Source organism: Falco naumanni, chromosome 16, assembly GCF_017639655.2.
Source record: "Falco naumanni isolate bFalNau1 chromosome 16, bFalNau1.pat, whole genome shotgun sequence".
Classification (NCBI taxonomy): Eukaryota; Metazoa; Chordata; class Aves; order Falconiformes; family Falconidae; genus Falco; species Falco naumanni.
The window spans coordinates 5867307-5884909 of NC_054069.1; the positions used below are offsets into that span (position 1 = coordinate 5867307).

Sequence of the window (17603 nt, forward strand, 5' to 3'; positions counted from 1 at the left end):
ATTTTTTTTTTTAAAGAGCTGCTGTACAACAGTCAATTGACCAAGTGATCAGAACTGCCTGTAGGTCTTTGTATCAGAAGCAGAAAATTCCCAACCTGTGGGTGGAGGAACTTTTGTTAGTGGTCGAAAATACCACTATAAGAGCAGTAAGACAGACCCTCCTCATTCAATTTTCACAAGCCCAGCAGACTCAAGATGCCTCAGAAAAAAACCTTCAGCTTTGTTAATAGGAACAGTAAATAGCAAGCTCCCAGTGGTTTTGGTAGCCTGCTCACTAGTTCATGTCCAGCTTCACACCTTACATAAAACTCAAATAGCATACGAGTTATTTTCTGGTTAATTTTCATAAGTCCATGCCACCAGGAAGGCTATACACCAGTGGAGCCTAATGTAATTGCATTAGCAAAGGAGGAAAAAAACCCGAAGTAGCAAAGGCAATTTGCTGTCCCTCATATGGATCATTCTCGGATCAGTATCCTCCATGAAAACAAAAGTTACTTGCAATTAAATCCTGGCAGCAGCAACATTGCTGGTCCCCAATAAGAAAGGTCAGCAGGCTCAACATCACCCTGGCTCTGCATAAATAGGTCTGAGATCTGATTGTGCTGCACCTAAAACATGTCCCTTCCGGACAGGAAGGTATTCTTAGCACCAGTCTGAAGGCTCCAGTTTAGTTTACATCTGAAGCAGCCAGCACTTCCAAATGATTCCTTTCTTGCTATACCCAGAAATCCCCCATCCAAGTATTAACTAATAGTTTTTAACCTGTGAAATCCCAGATCAAATGGTACAACAGCATGCACTACACAGAAGCAGCCCAGGTATGACTTAAGTACCCAAAGCCACATTCTTTGTTTCCTGGTTGCAAACACCACTCCCTGCTAGTCAATTATGCCAGGCTCCACAGTACCAGAGAAATTGATAATTGAAGTGAAACATATGGAGGAGTGCTAATTCTGAGCCAAACTCTGTTGGGATATTAATTAGCTCTTCAGGTCAGGATGTTCTCTCAAGTGAGTCAGTTCCTCAGATGCCTACTCAGCTGCTACTCAGTCTTTTCAGTCCATTAGCCTTTGACATCCTAGCAGGGAATCTGAGTTCACTAAGCATTTGCCCTACTACAGTTAGTAAGAAAGAACACTGACCTCAGAGACAGCTTATGTGGAATAACTGAGTAACAGACCTGAAACAACCCTCTTCTGAGGGACCATGCCCAGACACAAGCATGCAGAGCGCAGGACACCACGTTCAGAGGCTTCTTGTAATCCACCACGCAGCAGCACGAATGAATCTCAGCATAGGCCCTGCTGTGGGCTCACTCTAACCCTCAGTCACAAGATCAGCTGAGTAAAATGCAACATAACTCCACTGTGCAATGCAGTAACAAAAGAATGGGTATTTCAGAAACCAAAGTCCAGGTGTAACACTGGATCCAAGGATGTTAGTAGGGAAAGAGGCCTGCAGGAGCAGGCCCAAGATAAAAAGGTGGAGGTAGCTCAGGGCTCATAGCTCATGCACAGCAGAAGAAAATGAAGCAGGTTAAGGCTCAAAAGATGAACTACAAGACACAGCAAAACTCTTAATCATATGGCTCCGAGCAAAGCAACAATAATAAATCATGCACACAAGCAAGAATTCATTTTTCAACAGCTTTTGTGCCAATGCTGCAATTTGAAGCAGCCATTAATCAACCTGAAGTACAAGAAACTTAAGTTTCTTCTGGAACTTCAGGGCAGTTCTCATCCAGCTGCCATACATGAGCTCTAGATACCTCAGGACTATCACAACATATCAGAAGTTAAATACAACGGTCAAGCTAAGGCTTGGCTCATCCTTGCTGAGGACAAGAACCACATACAAAAATTTCACTTGTGTACTTTCAAGGATCAGAGTTGCTAATCATCAATACACAGCAAGTTTGATGACGCTATCAACACCAGCTACAGTTTTGGGGAATGAGTCTCGAAAGAAAGCACAGGCTACTTCAGGAGTTATTTGTTCCACAACCTCTACTTTTAAATAGATGAAAAATGCATCTTTTTAGACATTGTAAGAATGGTGTAAGACCAATGTAAATCACTTTTCTTGCCACACAACTCTGAGAAATACAGGGAAAATAAACAAGGACCTGAGCTAGCCCAGGCCATTTAATTTCACCGAGTGGTTTACAGCAGTCACCCAATTCAGCCACAGACTTACCTGTCCTCGCGCATATGAGGGCTCAGGAATCGGGACGAGTCATCATCGTGGCTGCTTTGCTGGCTGCTCTGTTGGCTGCTGCAATATGAGATGGGAAAACAGAAGCAATTAGACAGATTCATGGAAGTCCCTATGAAAAACTCTGGTTTAAAGCCCAAAAAAGAAGAACACTTCGTACTTGGGGGTGCAAAGAGAGAACAACAGAAGACAGTAAGTTCATATATGACTTACAACAGGCATGACTGGTACGAAGCCTCTCAACCTCACTTCATGCCATTTTCCTAAGAACTTTCTGAAATACAGAAGTGACCTTACACATTGCCTATACACAGTGTTTCATCGTGCCATCCCAGAACAAGGTCTTACAGCTTAACATTCAAGTATCTAACTGCTGCTTGTTTATACACCCCCCCATACTTCAGGCAGCAAAACGAAACAGCAGTTAAAACAAACCCTTACTATGGATGAAGCGGCCAACACCAAACTCCTGGTGGAGACCTGCATGCTGAGCCCACAAGATGTCACTCTCCCCCTTTAAATGGGTGTTGGGGGGGAGGGGGGCAACGTTTTCACTCCTGTACATCTATTCTAACGAGTTCGTCTTAGTCCCTTCTACCAGCCTCCACCTGCTCCAGGGAGTCATTAGTATTTCTGCTTCTCATTCCTATAGCTTCATTTCTTTGCAAGAACTTTCCTTCGCGCAGCAGATAGGTCTGATTCTGCCTGCAGGTAACAGACTGCAGCGCAGCGAGCAGATATCCCTGGGCTCGCTTTAATCTACTTCGTCTGGGTACCACTGGCTACGGAGTCATGGCAACACAGCTTTAGCACAAACTGCACAGTCCCACCTGGGACACTGGGTACACCTGCCTGAGCACACAGGCTGCACTAAAAGTGCTGTGCTTCACTACTGGTAGGACCTAAACTGCTCAAATAAAACTACTCAGGTATACACATGCATGCTTGCAATCACAGTTTCTACTGCACTGTACATAATTCTGCAACACCACATTGCCCAAAGGCACAAAAATACAAATGCAGTATCAAAAAGGATCAAATTGCATCTTTTCATTTTAAAAAGCAGTAATTCTCAGCCAGTAAAATCTATTTTGGGCGGAAAACCACAGTACTAAAACACTGCAATAGTATTTTTCTGTGAAGTCTACATGCCTGTTTTGTTTTTTTTTTTTCACCTGGCCTGGACCTTTTTAACCACTACAAGGAGGATCCTGCCTGCTGGAAAAAAAACACATGCTTCTGCTATGCAAGAAGCATTCTCTTACCTTCTGTTTCCATGTCAGCAATACAGTCTTTCCCTCTTTAAATTAATTTCTAAAAAAAATTAACAGACATTTTTCTTCTCTAGACATACTCAGTGCTTGCACAAAGAAATTACAGCTATTCTTACCTACACCTGCTTACACTTTACAACTTAAGTACATAAAGGATACCTCAAGCAGTAACAAGTGTATTGACTTGAATAAATTAAGTCCCATACAAAAAAAAAAAAAAAAAAAAAAAAAAAGGATTACCATCACAGAATACTAACACAGAAAATACTTGAAAAGATTTAGAAGTTTATGTATAATCTTGTCTTCATATTCAAAGGAATGACAAAACACAGCCAAGCAGGCAGGGGAGGAACTAGAACCAGCAAGCACCCCAGTGACAGATGAGAACTACACGCTCTGGTACTAAACAACATTCCTCCAGCAAATCCGTACAAGTAAATGGCTCTAACAAGCCCCCATGTCCACTTTTCAGGGATCTGAACCCTTCAGATTCTTGTCCTCCTCCCCACAAAGTATTAATTAATTTGTTTTCTTGGAAGACTGTTCATAAGTTTTAAGGTGAGCACATCACAATCCTTTAACATGACCATTTTTCTCTTTTATTCTTAGAAAAAAAATAATAAAAAGGAGAGAAGGGGAAGGACTTTCTCTTCCCCCCTGAGATCAGAGTTTTTGCCAAAGACATTTGCAGTTTCCTCTGAAAAAAAGCCAATGATTCTTATTGTCAGCAGCCACCTTGATTCTGACCAGCTGCTTCTCTGAAATCTTCAAAGACTCCATCTTATTGAACGTGACATTTCTGAAAAACGCAATAGCTGTCTTGGGGACACACTTAGCATTTGAGAGACATCACACACACCTGGCACTGTCCACTTTTTACTGCCTGTTCAGAACGTGAAGCAAAAAACTGTTCCTTACTGTTAAGATAGAAAGGAGAGCAGGCTAAAGCTTATAGAAGAACAAAATCAGTATTTATGAAATCCTAAAAAAAAAAAAAAAGAAATGAAATTCACCTTTGATATTGGACGTACAAACCCACAAAACTCATGCAGCATTTATGACTTTCAGCTACAGAGTCCAAGTATGTGCATGGTGCAGAAGTCATAGGCATGCATCTTGTGAGGACACATACACACGGTCCCACAGAGCACACTTTGCTTGTTCGACCATTCCACAGTGTATAGTTTTACCTTTTTTTTTTTTTGCAAAAGCCTCTCAGCAAGGGGACAGATATAATTTTCTCCTCCCATACCCACATACTTAGTCATTGTTTTCTTAAGTGCCTCACTGTAAAAAGGATAATCAGAGAACCAGAATTCAATATTGGCTTCAAGCTATATATCAACAGCTTGGTAAGAATAATATACTCCAAAAAGCAAAGAAACATCGTTCCTGTACTTCTGAGCTTAATTATAGCCCAGTGAACTAGTTTGGAAGGAGCACAAAAGGAACCATGCTTCCCCTCCTAATTCAAAGGATTTATCACCCTTTTGATATGAGAAAGCACGGCAGGGACTATTCCTATCATGTGTTTCTTCACAGAAAAACCCTCCCACAAAACTTTGCCATGTCAATTCAGATCAAATATAACAAAGCTTACCAAGGGTAGAATTTCCAATATATCACAGTCCAACAATATAGCACCTGCAATGCTGGTAATCCAATGTGAAAGTTTGCTTTTGGACAGCTATACAAGATGAACCTTAGACCTTTTCATGCTCATCCATCCAGAGTTAAACTTATTCAGAAAGGCCTCCAAATCAAGGTTTAAAATTTAATGGAATCCAAATATTGCAACATACCACCTTATCCCCTTGTCACGAGTGAACACAAAGATTACAAGCAATGCAACTCAGACCAGGAGAGAGAAATTAGTTTCTACCCACTCATCTATTTGACAGTACTCAACATGAGCTATGTTTCATGATAAATGTTTTGTACAGAAGCTTCGCAAAAGTTTATGAGCTTTTCACACAACGAAAATAACTTCAACATTCTGAATATTCGACAGTGCAGCTCTTTAAAAACCCTAAAATCTATACAGCAGTTGAAATGCAGAGCCTATTGTTTTATTTACATTTTTAGTCCATTTTAAGTTGACCTGCTTTTAAGAAGACAACGTTCCTCTGAAATGGTATAGCAAGTCACTAAAGTAGAGATAATATAAGGAGGTCAAAAAAAAGGTATGGTTTGTACTGAAGAGTAACATGGGGGAAAGCTTTTAGATACAGTCATGTCAGTTCTGTATCTGCAGAGAAGGCCAAAAGCTGGTTAAAAATTCCAGAAAATCAACAAATCAAGCTTATGACATTCCAAAGCTCAGCAATAATAAACATGAATTTGGACATGGTTAAATCTTTGGGTGCACAGGCCCAGTGTGCCCCTTTTCTTGTTTCAAAAGATGCTAGACATTACTTTAAGGCTTATACCCTGTGGTTTTTCCTCAATTCTCATGCAAACATTCAGACTTATAAACTTGCTCACTACTTTAAAAACCGATTAAGAGTTTTAAATGCAGGTTAAGCATTAATTTTAACCATTAAATCTTTGAAGAGTCTACTTCCACTGCTCCTCCATCTCACTGCTCCCAAACAATTTACCCAGGTAGCCAAGTACAAAAGAAACATTTTTCTACTGACTGAAAAATCTGATCACACACACCACCAAATCTTGTTCGAATGTGGAGATAAAAAAAAAAAAATCAACAGTTTTGCACCATGTGCAGGACTTCTGTTTGCTGAAGAAAAAATAAGAGTCAATTATACAGTGGAAGTTTTGTATCGTTTAAGAAACAAGTGTATCTTGACAGGTGTATGAAAGAAAACAGATCCTCAAACATCGTTAAAATCAAATTTATATTTGATGTTCTACTTCTCATTTTCTTAATATCAGCTCAATTGCCAGTTCATCTTCCTACCACATCAGAAGACCCAACCACCACAGCTCTACAGAAGAATTACATTCCTAAGAATGCTTATTCTGTTACCTTTCTGTTCTACCACCTGTAATTTGTTACAAGTCTTAAATAGTTTTTACTGACTTCACGGCCCATGTACACACACATATGCTTAGATGAACATTCATGAGACAGTTACACTAAAGAATCATCTTTTCTAATTCTTGCCAGCTGTCAATCTAGACAGACTGCAGGTACTTAAAAAAAAGTGCAAAACTTGCTTTTTTTGTCTTAAATATTTAAAGGCTTCTCTCTCACTTGGTCTTGGGAATTTGTGAGCTATAAACTAGATTTTGTCCTATTCTTATCCTCGTGCTTTTTTTATTTTTTAATGTCTCATTTTGTTCTGAGGTTTCAGTCTCTGAATAAGGCAGAACCAAGGTCTCTTATTTTATGCATGAATAGGCTTTTAAAGTTAAAGCAGATCATCTACTAGAAGATAGGTACTTGGCCAGATCTCACAAAGTTCAGACACTCAGGTCAACGTTTGCACACTAGGAGCCTTCTGGGATTTCTATACCCTCTAGATGTGGGTGATAAATCCACTGTGTTTTTATATCTAGAGATGTGTTTGGCATATTTTTATTCAGAGAAAAAATTTTCCAGCAGTGATGCATGAATGAGGCATGCAAAGGAACAGGAAAGAAATGGCTGTTATGGAAATAGAAAATAGAATCAGTTAATGAGTTTGGAGAATTATTCATAAAAATCTGTGTCTTTCAGCAGGCTATTGTTATCCACAGCTATCAAGCAAGGTTATGAAGCTGAGTATTTTGTATTCATTTTGCTTAATTAACCTCTGTATTCATAAGGCTTTGGGTTCGGTATTAAGAATTTCAAAAAGGAAAATAACAGACAACTGACAATCAGGTATACAAATATTATTCAATTGCTTTGAGCAACTGTGCCAACAGATTTTGGAACTAAAAGCTACTAATTATGAGATTTCACAATACACGAGTATTTTCATCAACATAGATTTGGGAACTAATAGATATGCAGTTATAATCAATAGAACGGTGAACTTGCATCAAGGTTTCTGTTAAAATTTACAAAGCTTTTTGGCTATTTGAACAACTCAAGAGTTCTTTTCATCCTTACAGCTGCAAGCACAAGGACTTGAGTCTACCTGCCTTAATATATCCCAAAATAATTTGGATATCTGAACAACCACCACCAGAAAAAAAAGTATAGAAGTACTAATATCTGGTGAGAGTTATGGTCACTTCCAAGCTAGCAAAGAAATTACATACATTGTGCCTTTTAAATGGTATTCTTATATTGTCAAAGCCTGTATTATTTTAAGCCAGAATTTTAAGTCTAATAGAATCATAATGAAAACAGAAATTTTAGACAATGAATTTCATGATGCACAAGTAGTCTTCATTTGAAAACTTTTGCGATAAATGTTCTTTGCCCATCTTTCTTTGGTGACATAAACACAGAATAATAAAACCAGACTGAACTTTAAGACTCAGGTGTGTCAGAAAAGATCCCTCAGTGTTTTCCCACAGGGGCCTTAGAACCTTGTTAAACAGTTTTATCGTTCAGTTTCACCCTCCTGCTTTGCTCATCCTTCCCAGAACATAGCCCCCCTCCTCCGATTTCTCATGAAACAGCAGAAATAGACCTCCCAGTCCCAGCTGCCTAACAGTACCTCATTGTCCTTGGCAAATTAAATTCCTGTCATCAAAAGCTCTATGTTACTATGGTTGCATGGATACGTAAATGACTGTGCCATGACAAATGTCAAGGAACTGTCAGTTGGAGAGGAAGAAGAAAAGAGGGTAAGTGACATGAATCCAGAAATCACTGACCTAAGTTCCAAGGGACAACAGTCTCCCTCATCACAAGGGCTGTCATTTGATACACCTAAAGCTTTCAGTCTGTGAATTAAAAACCAAGAACACCTTCAGCTACACAGCTTTCCCACAGATGCTGCAAGTTCCCACTCTCAGCACACAAGTGTAAAGTTGTCAGGGGAAACATATCCTTAACACTGAAGGCAGCAAGCTAACATCAGGCTTTATTCAAAAAGTTAAGGAAGATTCATATTCAGCAAACTAGTTGCTGGACTGAGACCAAGTCCAGCAGGGACTCCAATGGGAGGCAGGTACCACAACATGTCAGGGACCACAGCACCTTTCTGTTCACATAACCCTGCTCCATCTCAGGACTGATTCTAAAGGAGTTTCTCCAAAGCAGCAGGCACCAAGCGCCCTGCTTCTGCACACATTTCACTGAACTTGAGATGAAGATATGGAGAGGCAAGAGGAAAATTTGTACCCAAGCTTATGTAGTGAATCAGTGCAACAAATGGAAGGCAGACTTGGAAGGCGAAATTTCAAATGCCTTTTTTAACCTAGACTTAGAGCATGCACTACCTGGAGCCTCATGTTGGCAGTATTCCTGAGAACCAAAGGGGCAGTCCTACTCCAGACCTTCATATCTTTTTATTAACTCGATTTCATAGATGGGGGGATGTAAAGCAATGTTTACAGTCTAAACCCATTAGTAATGGGCAAAAAAGATAAGGGGAAAAGATAGTTGTGAATATCACGTAGGCCATCACCATAATTAGTACAAATTGTGTCCTTTGCAGTCATATTCAGAATTGGAGAGTCAGCGTGAACCTGTAGTAGTCACCTTCTCTCCTTGCTGGGAAGGGTTACAAGGAGCAGGACAGGCAGGTTTTCTCCTCTCACTGCATTCATTTTACAAATGAAAACATCAACCTTCACAGCTGTCAAGGCAAGCCCTTCCATCAACATAATATTCAACAATGAACAACAGACATCTTGATTTTCAAAACACAATCCAGTGGAAAACAACTGTGGTAATGAACACGATAATTAATTGTTAAATACCACTGACAGGCACAGTGCTGTCTAAGACATGACATTCAGACAGTCCAATGGTAAATATTTGCTGACTAGATAAGATCAACAGCATTTAAATTCCAGGCTGTTTGTAAATTACTCAATTTTGATACTCATGTGACTGATCATCCTAAACCACACAAATACTGAAAGGCAAACGTTTAAAAGGAAAATCAAACTACTGCACAAAGGCAGTAAGATTCAGCCAAAACAAAGATAAAGCTGGTGGGATTCATATCCACTTGGTACATGTTATCATAAAAAAAATGACAAAAACCCTGCAGTCACAGCAAACGGTACATCAGTACTTTTCATAAGAGATACACATGCCTCAAAAAAAAAAAATCAGTTCACTGTAAACAGAAATTAGGTCTTATTTGAACTTGCAGGTTCAAAAAGAAAAACAATTACATTAATAGCCAAGTTGCTACTGAGCCATCGTTCAGGCACTCTCACGTTTCAAATTTAAAAAGATATCATATAAATGGAAGTTTGTGCTTATGGACTTTCCAAAGCTACCAAAAGCAGAGAAAATGGGCTGCTTGAAGAGATCTATGAAAAAAACCTCAAACTTTCCCCGTTTTTGCTTTAAAGATGCAAAAGAGTACGTATACCCAACTATGTATTCAAGTCCCAAATTCAATCCACAGGATATTCACACATCACTCACAGTGCTTCCATTTTCTCCAGAAATCAAAGCTCTAAATAGTTTAAAATATTAACAAGGATAGACATTCTAAACGCTTGGGACAGTATTAAAACACGTAACAAAATCAGTTGTGCCAACACCTCTCTCCACTTCAAAACACACCACGTTTGACATTCGTCCTCCCAAAAACCTCAGTCAACTCCAGCTACAAGCAGAACATGAGAAAGATGCGACCCATTTGCCTCTTGCATTATGAAATTCCTATGGAGCTGTCAGTTCCTTACAGAAATGAGATTTCAACAAGAATGTTATCAAAGCTCAAAAAAGCAAAAATGAACCAGCAACCCCAGTATGCACTCATCTACCACTTCCTGCAGCAGCTTGCTCCATTTCTGACAGAGAAGCCCTACTTCCTCTCCTCTGACCTAAAACTGAAACATGTGAGATGTTCACGAACACCAGAGAAATCGAGGACTACAACTTTTGTGAAGTTCCTCATTTTGCAGCTTCTTGGAATTGTGTGGCATTAAGTGAATGAAACCTTAATCCACCGAGCCTTTCTAGTCCTCTCTTTAATCACAAGCAGCACAGGGCTTTAACAGTTTTCTGTTCACCAAATATTTTTTCTAAGCATAGTAAATACTGCCACTAATATTATGTAGACAGTCACCTTGGATTGCATTTCCATAACGTGAGGCACTATCGCCTTTAGTCGTGTAGCTGCTGCCTTTTAAAAAAAAAAAAATTAAAAAAAAAAAAAAAAAAAAACAACCACAAACATTACCAGTTAATTTCTCCCCCTCTCTTCTGGAAAAGAATCACATCACTATCTCAGGCTTCCATGAGAGCTTTTTCCTCCAGAAAACACCACAACATGTGTAGAAGGAAGATGAATGACACGCTGATTTATTTCTAGAAATGTTGAGCTAATTCTTAAGGAAAGCGAAAGCACTATGAACTACTTGAAATTAAAGATTCCTTTTTATAAGAAAATTCAAAATATCTAAAATACTTACTGGTAAACAATAATTTTAGCATAAGCTCCAACAAATCAGCAGTTCACTGTTAAGTAATGTATCTCACTAGGGTGACCAAGAGACTTAATGAGTAAACTTTTTTCCTAACTATGAAAACAGTTATGTTACCTTTTTCTGCCGCAGGATGTGAACAGTAGCAGTCACAGAGCACATTGCTGAAAAGTGCTAAAGATTCTCCTAATGTGTCATGTTTCGTATCATCAGATAGACTATGAAGATTTCATCTGTAAAACCTCCATGGTTGTGTCTCCAGCAGCTCAAGAAACTTCCCAGTCCTCAGCACGTACCCTTTTCTCTAAGATGATGGAACGCTTCTGATAATATACCTCATTTTTTAACATCTTACATTAGAGGCATTTTAGGGCGTAGGTGAGTCTCTCTCTTTAGCTGAACCTGTCACTTAGGATTTCAGTGTCAAGAGTTTCCAGCAGAAGATCAAACTGAGTACATTCATCTTTAGAAAGGTCACAAGCTACAGCACAATCTATGCCCCACTGATCCAACAAAACCCACCAGTTTTACATTCTTTGGGGCACCAACATTTTGCTTTTCATTATTAACTAGTCTGGATGCTACCATTGACTAAACAAATGTTTAGGACAAGCATTAACAGAAGACAAACAGGGTGATCTTTGACAGCTCAAGGGAAAAGGAGCTCTAGGGAAGAGCTGCAGGCATTGGGACACAGCAGCTTCCAGGACCTCCTGCACAAGCAAATTCAGCAAGGAATAACAACGAGTAAGAGATGGGTCAAACATCTTACCATCCTTGGCAGTCTGGCTTTCTTCTCACACTAGGGGAGCGTATTCACATTACCACTAGTACCATCTTTACCCAGTGCGAATGCCTGATGGGAAGGTGTTCAAAGAACGGAAGATGTACCCTACTTCACCTATTTCAAATGTACTGGTGTTGAGCATACACACAGTCTAAGTCAGGCAATGGCAGTGCAGGGCTCACCTGTTTACTCCCAGCTTCTCCCAACAGAAGGGCAGAAGCACAGGATATCATTCCAATGCCGATCTTGGGCCAAAAAAAAGAGCAGTCCCTTAAGCCCGAGTGATCTACCCTCTCAGTTCTTGCCTCACACATCAAGCATTACATGCAGCTCCAGAGATTATTAGCAAGAGTGGCTTTAAGTAGTAAATAATAAATTAAAGCAGATGCATTTTTGATGTGAGACTGTATGTTCATTACATGCATAGCAAAATGCTAATAGATTGTATCCACTAGTCTGCAAGGAAAGAAATATCATCATGGCTTAAAAAATTTGCACACTTTTGCACAGAGTTCATACTTTATAAAGCTGCATCAGGTAAAAAATTTTCATCATCACCTGGGTAGCAAACGATGGAGGAGCTGTCTGCATCCCTTATGAAAATCATCCTATTTATGATGTATATAGGCCCCCAGAGCATCAAACTTGTAGGTTAGATCATCATGCTTTCGTACAAGGATCAGTTAGAGGGAAACTTCTGCCCCTGAGAAATGGCTTCTTCCTACTCTTTCACCTTGAACAAAACCACATCATAGGCAAGCAAGGCTCTTACATGTCATCTCTGCTGGTTAATGACAAGAAATAAAACAGTCTCTCTTCTGCTCTCACCATCAGCCACCTAACAGCTTTTAGAGAACCAGCAGGTAAACAAACTTAACAATTACCCAGGCTGTTAAAAACTAACCAGTGATACAGAACATTTTGTAGGCTGGAGTTTCCAGATGAAAAAAGCAGCCAGCCTTCACCGGATCTGGAGCATTACAGACAGCATTTCGAGTCCTAAAAGCATTTGTTTATTCACTTCGATGCTTACTGTATGCTAATGGTCACAGAGCTATTGCTCTTGCTTAGGGGCATGCAAGCAACACATGCATCACTGGAGTAAGTCAGCTGGTGCACAGTTTGCTTTCAGCTACCAGCTTTCCTTGGAAACCACTGCCATATAAAGAGGCAGATATCTGGCCATATAATGAGACTAAAGGTTACCAGACTCAAAAAAACCCCCAAACCAACAACACAGCTTCAAACTGCTTGACAACAACTGAACTGGAAAGAGGGAGTGACTAGAAGCAAACTGCAATCACTGCTCTGGTGGGAACCTCATGCTGATGGCTGCCCCTTTACCAAATGAAATTTGGGAACCCGCATACTTAGTAGCGTAGCTGCACTCCCAGCAGATGTACAACACACTGACCACACTGGGAGTCTCGTTACAATAGTGCTACAATTAACCAGCAGGACAGGTCAAGCATCATCACTGTAGCTCAACCCCCAAGACAGGGCTCAGTGGAAAAGCCACTGGACAAAACGTTTCAGCCTTTACTCTAGTACAGTAGTCCCTGTTGCCCTTAAACAAGTGAAAAGTACAGTGACATCACTAGCACCTCTTACAGCAACATGATAATGAAACAGCAGCAAGAGCGAGCCAGTGCTCTAGATGATTAAGTCTAAAGCAGGGGAAGGGAGACAGGCAGTATCTACCTGCTTTGCAGAAAGGCAGCTTTCTACCCAGCTATTTTAGAGCAAGGTTTCATATTCAACAGCCCCGGGGCACAGTAAGGTTTGCCCTACAGCACTAGCTGCTAATCTCTTCCAAATTAATGCCACAAAAACCTTTAGGGTTCATCACTCTTCCTGTGACTAACTCCCCACAGATTCTGCTTTCTCCGAGTTGTTTCCATGCCTGCTGAGTTTTGAAAGCCCAGTGATGACCTCTGCTTTCTGCAAACCCAGAGGCTCAGCAGAAAGCGACTGGCAAACTGGTCCCCCCACCCCCCCACCATACCCTGGACTAGAAAGGGAAAAATTCCATTTGAAAACATCATGTATCCCACTGCAAAAGGGATAGATTTGGAGCATGCTGCATATGAAGAAAGGAGGCAGCATGCTAGCTTTGGTATGCTAATCATCCATCAACCACTTCAGCTTTTTTTCCAGTCACTGCTTCAAAAATGTAACTAGAAGAGGTTATGGTAGAAATATCTTAATGATGAATAAGCAGAAAGCTGTCAGCATAGCCATGGAGATATCATGTGTACAAGAACAAACTAAGTTTTCTTATGCATTTGCACCAAAAGAAATGTCTTGGCCTCTGCCTCAAACATATTCACCATCAATAGATTCAAATTAAATCCTTCAGCTGAACAGCCACCCTCTCTGTTGAGCTTCAGACATGAACTTTGCAATTCTGACACTTTAGCCTTATGCTATTACAGCATAAGCTAAAACAGCACATGCCTTATGCATTATCTTTCCCATTTTCTATGCTGTAACTGAATCACTACTTGTATCACCACAGCTAAGCGAAAACCAGTGATGTTTCTCAACCAAAGAGATTATTTTCAACATTAACATTTTGCGAGGGATTATCAAATTCCTGACGGCATGTGTTTATTGATGAAACTTCCCCAAAACTTAATAAAATGACGGAATGACCTTACTAAAAGGGACCTCATACAAGAAGAGTTCCTACATAATCAGAGCAGGTATTAGCAGAGGAAAAAGCACTGTCCTATAGACACTTAAGCAACACAGCAGTCAGGGAGTTTGTATCTATATGTATGTTGTGCGCAGTAATGGTAAGAGACAAGTTTCCTTTTTTAATGGAAGTGCAGTACATACTTTCAGGCATAAACCCACACATATGCTGCATGGGAGTTGCAAAGCGACAGAAGAAAGATTGGCCCACACTAATCTAGTATAAGGATTTATAATGCATTAATTTATTGGAGAAACCTTTATAGCATCTTGTGTATTTTGGGCCTTCAGGAAAGGTAGATTGCTCCACTCTCCCATTAAGGCTAAACTACACTGCATGCTGTATACCCTGAATTGCACCTGCAGAGGGTTACGTATAAGGTACAGCTTTTTCTTTGTATGGCCACACAATAACTCCCTGGGCATTAATTTTCCTGTGTTGACAAACTCTTGGAGATCTTTAATTACTTGCCCCCTTTTGAGCCAAAGGGCTGAGTGACTTCAAAGTCTGGAAAGCAGTCAAAACCTGAACCCAGTCATCTTGACCTGCAGACCCAGCAACAAGGCTACTTTGTTTTTCTCTTTTCCTCATGTTCTCCCAGTATCAGCTACAGAACAAAAGATTTCAAAGAAGGTCTCAGCAGTGGCAGCAAACATCACACAATAAACACTGACAAAGGCTTGGCATCCTCACTCCCTGTCCTGATAATCCCAGCAAAGAGGTCACCTCCTCTCTCTCAAGTACCTCTTCAGGACACCTTAATAAAGTTAAGTTTTACCACCCATTCTTTCAGAACAGTCTGCCTCACTCAGAAGCAAGATCTTTTCACCGGCTCTGTATTACCTCTAGAAAATACGCAGAGGACCACCAACAAGGTCAGATCCTAGCACTGCCATTTCTAACGTGCCTACTGTTTGCACATAAGGATTAGAACTTTTGGTCTTACCCATTCCAGCCAACAGGTGAGAACGAAGTCCCAAGGAGAAGCGCACCAAGATTTCTAGGGGAACAACAGACCCTACCTACCCATTGTGAACAGGATCTTCTTGGAAACAGCGAAGGGCAAGTGACCAAAAACATACCTGCTCTCACTGTATTCTTTCTTCTCTCTCACACGCAGCCACTTCCGAAGGAGGAAGCGCTTGCGCCGTGGCGAGGCACTGGGTGTGGAGCAGTTGGACCAGGGAGCATCCTCATCACTGGAAGGGGTGATTTCAATGGATGGAAGCTGCAGGTATTCCTTGCTGGAGGAAGGAGAATCCTGGTACCTGCTGGCCTCCAGGCTCTGCTCCTGTACATTCTTCATCCGCCTCATCTTGAAGCGCTTCCTGCGCAGGGTTGGGGTGGACGAACTGGACCAGGCACGGCCACTCTCCACCACCGGCTGCTCTGGGACTTGCAGTGCTGGGAGCTGCAGAGTTTCTGTCATGTTGGCAGCTGGCATCAGATGCCCTTTCTCCTTCTGCTCCCACCCCCCTGGCACACTAGCTCTGATCTCGGTGTTAAACCACAACTTGCCTTCCTCCTCCCTCACCCAGTCCAGCACTGCCCTCCCTCTCAAGCAGGAAACCTCATGTTCTTCACGTGCTTTCATTTAACAAACAGCAGGGTGGGGAGAGGATGTTCAGGACAGACATGCTACAAGGGAAGCCAGTTTCAAGTTTCGTTTCACCTTCCCCTCTCTACAAAACAAAGTCCCACCCCTGCCCGGTCTCTCTCAAAGCAGTAGCTTTAGCACCAAGACAAGGGTGGCCAGCTGTGCCTTGGCTCACTTTTGGCTTCCCCCCACCACCCCCGGCCCCTCTTTGCCTTCTATCCTCTTTGCCTAATGTTGGCTCAGGAAAGAAATTCTCCTGGGGCTGGTGCTAGGAAACTCAGCTGTGGTCTTCTCAAGAGACGAAGCAAGTATGTAGTGGAGCGGCGTGGAGCTGCAAGGAGGTCAGAAAGAGAAACAAAGAGAGGGAGGGAAGCAACAATACTAGATAAAATCAGGAGAAAGAGTAGGAGGAGCAGCATGTTCTTTTTCTGTAGCGGGTAAGACATACGCAGGCAGCTGTTGCAACTGTAACTGCACTCTTAATCCTAAGAGACAGGGTTTATATTACCAAATACGCTGCGGCTACAAATCAACCAAATGAAAACGGGTAAGACGGGCTAACAGCGTTCGGTAAAAGCCAATTGCACAGGCTGGGCGCTCGTCCCACCCGCCCGCTCAGACAGCCCACCCGTGGCAGCAGGGAGCGAGCAAACTTGGGACTTTCAGCCTTCTGTCACAACCAGGGATCTTTTTGTCCCCGTTGCACTGCTCACAGAGAAGGCAAAGGAGAGGGACTGAGGAGCGGCTGAACAAGCTGATGCAGCAGGTAGCACCAGAACTGGGAGGCTGGTGGGGTTTTTAGCTCAGGTTCACAAGGGTGAAAGCTGATAAATGGAGTTCTTGGAGGGCAATGCTGCTTCCAAAATGACAGTGGGTGATGGATGGTGTCAGGTTCAGGAACCAACAAAGACACTACATAGAAACAATCAGACACGCAGAACAGATTTTTAGACCAGGAGAAAGACATACACTACATGGAAGATTACCAGGCATTTAATATGCTAAGGAAGCTCTACCAAGGGTCAAGCACCAGGAGGAATAGCAGCCTCAGGACAAGCCTTGCAAAATTCTGGTAATGAAACCAAATTAGGAAAAAACAGTGTGACACATTCTCCATTAAGATCCCCTGAATTTCACTGAATGCTCCTGAATGAAGCTATATTTTCAGGTGGAAAAGTGACACAGAACTTAAATTCTCTAAGGGTGCGGCTAAAATTCAGCTGTGTGAATTTCAAGCATGCTGTCAGAAAAAAACCCCACATCTCTAAATCAACCCAACACAGCCTTCATTTTCATTGCTCAACTGCCTGAACCTTTTAGAGTATTAGTTTCATGTTAGAAAATATTTGTCAACCCAAATGAAAATAGTTTTTCTTGCATAGACTGCCTCGGGTTTTTTTGAAAATAAATTTCACAAGAACTTTGAATATCAAAACATGCCATCTAGGACATGAATAACTAAACATGTCAGAAAAGGAAGATTCATAACAGCAGGAAAAAGGAGGAAGGAACCATTTC

The 17603-nt window shown here is 41.2% G+C and overlaps 1 protein-coding gene across 8 annotated transcripts in view; it reads right to left on the reverse strand.

The window, feature by feature from the left end:
* The window catches only part of GRAMD1B (GRAM domain containing 1B), a 100543-nt gene extending 83158 nt beyond the window's left edge, over positions 1–17385 (reverse strand). For 2 of the 8 annotated variants that reach the window (XM_040616002.1, XM_040616001.1), the window contains exons 1-2: positions 15571–17385; positions 2200–2277 (exon numbers count right to left, since the gene is read on the reverse strand). In XM_040616002.1, coding sequence (XP_040471936.1) covers positions 2200–2277; positions 15571–16082 — 590 coding nt within the window. In that variant the 5' untranslated portion in view covers positions 16083–17385. The remainder of the gene's footprint in view (positions 1–2199; positions 2278–15570) is intronic. The other 6 variants (XM_040616007.1, XM_040616005.1, XM_040616004.1 and 3 more) reach the window with 5 other exon arrangements.
* Positions 17386–17603: the final 218 nt, after the last annotated feature.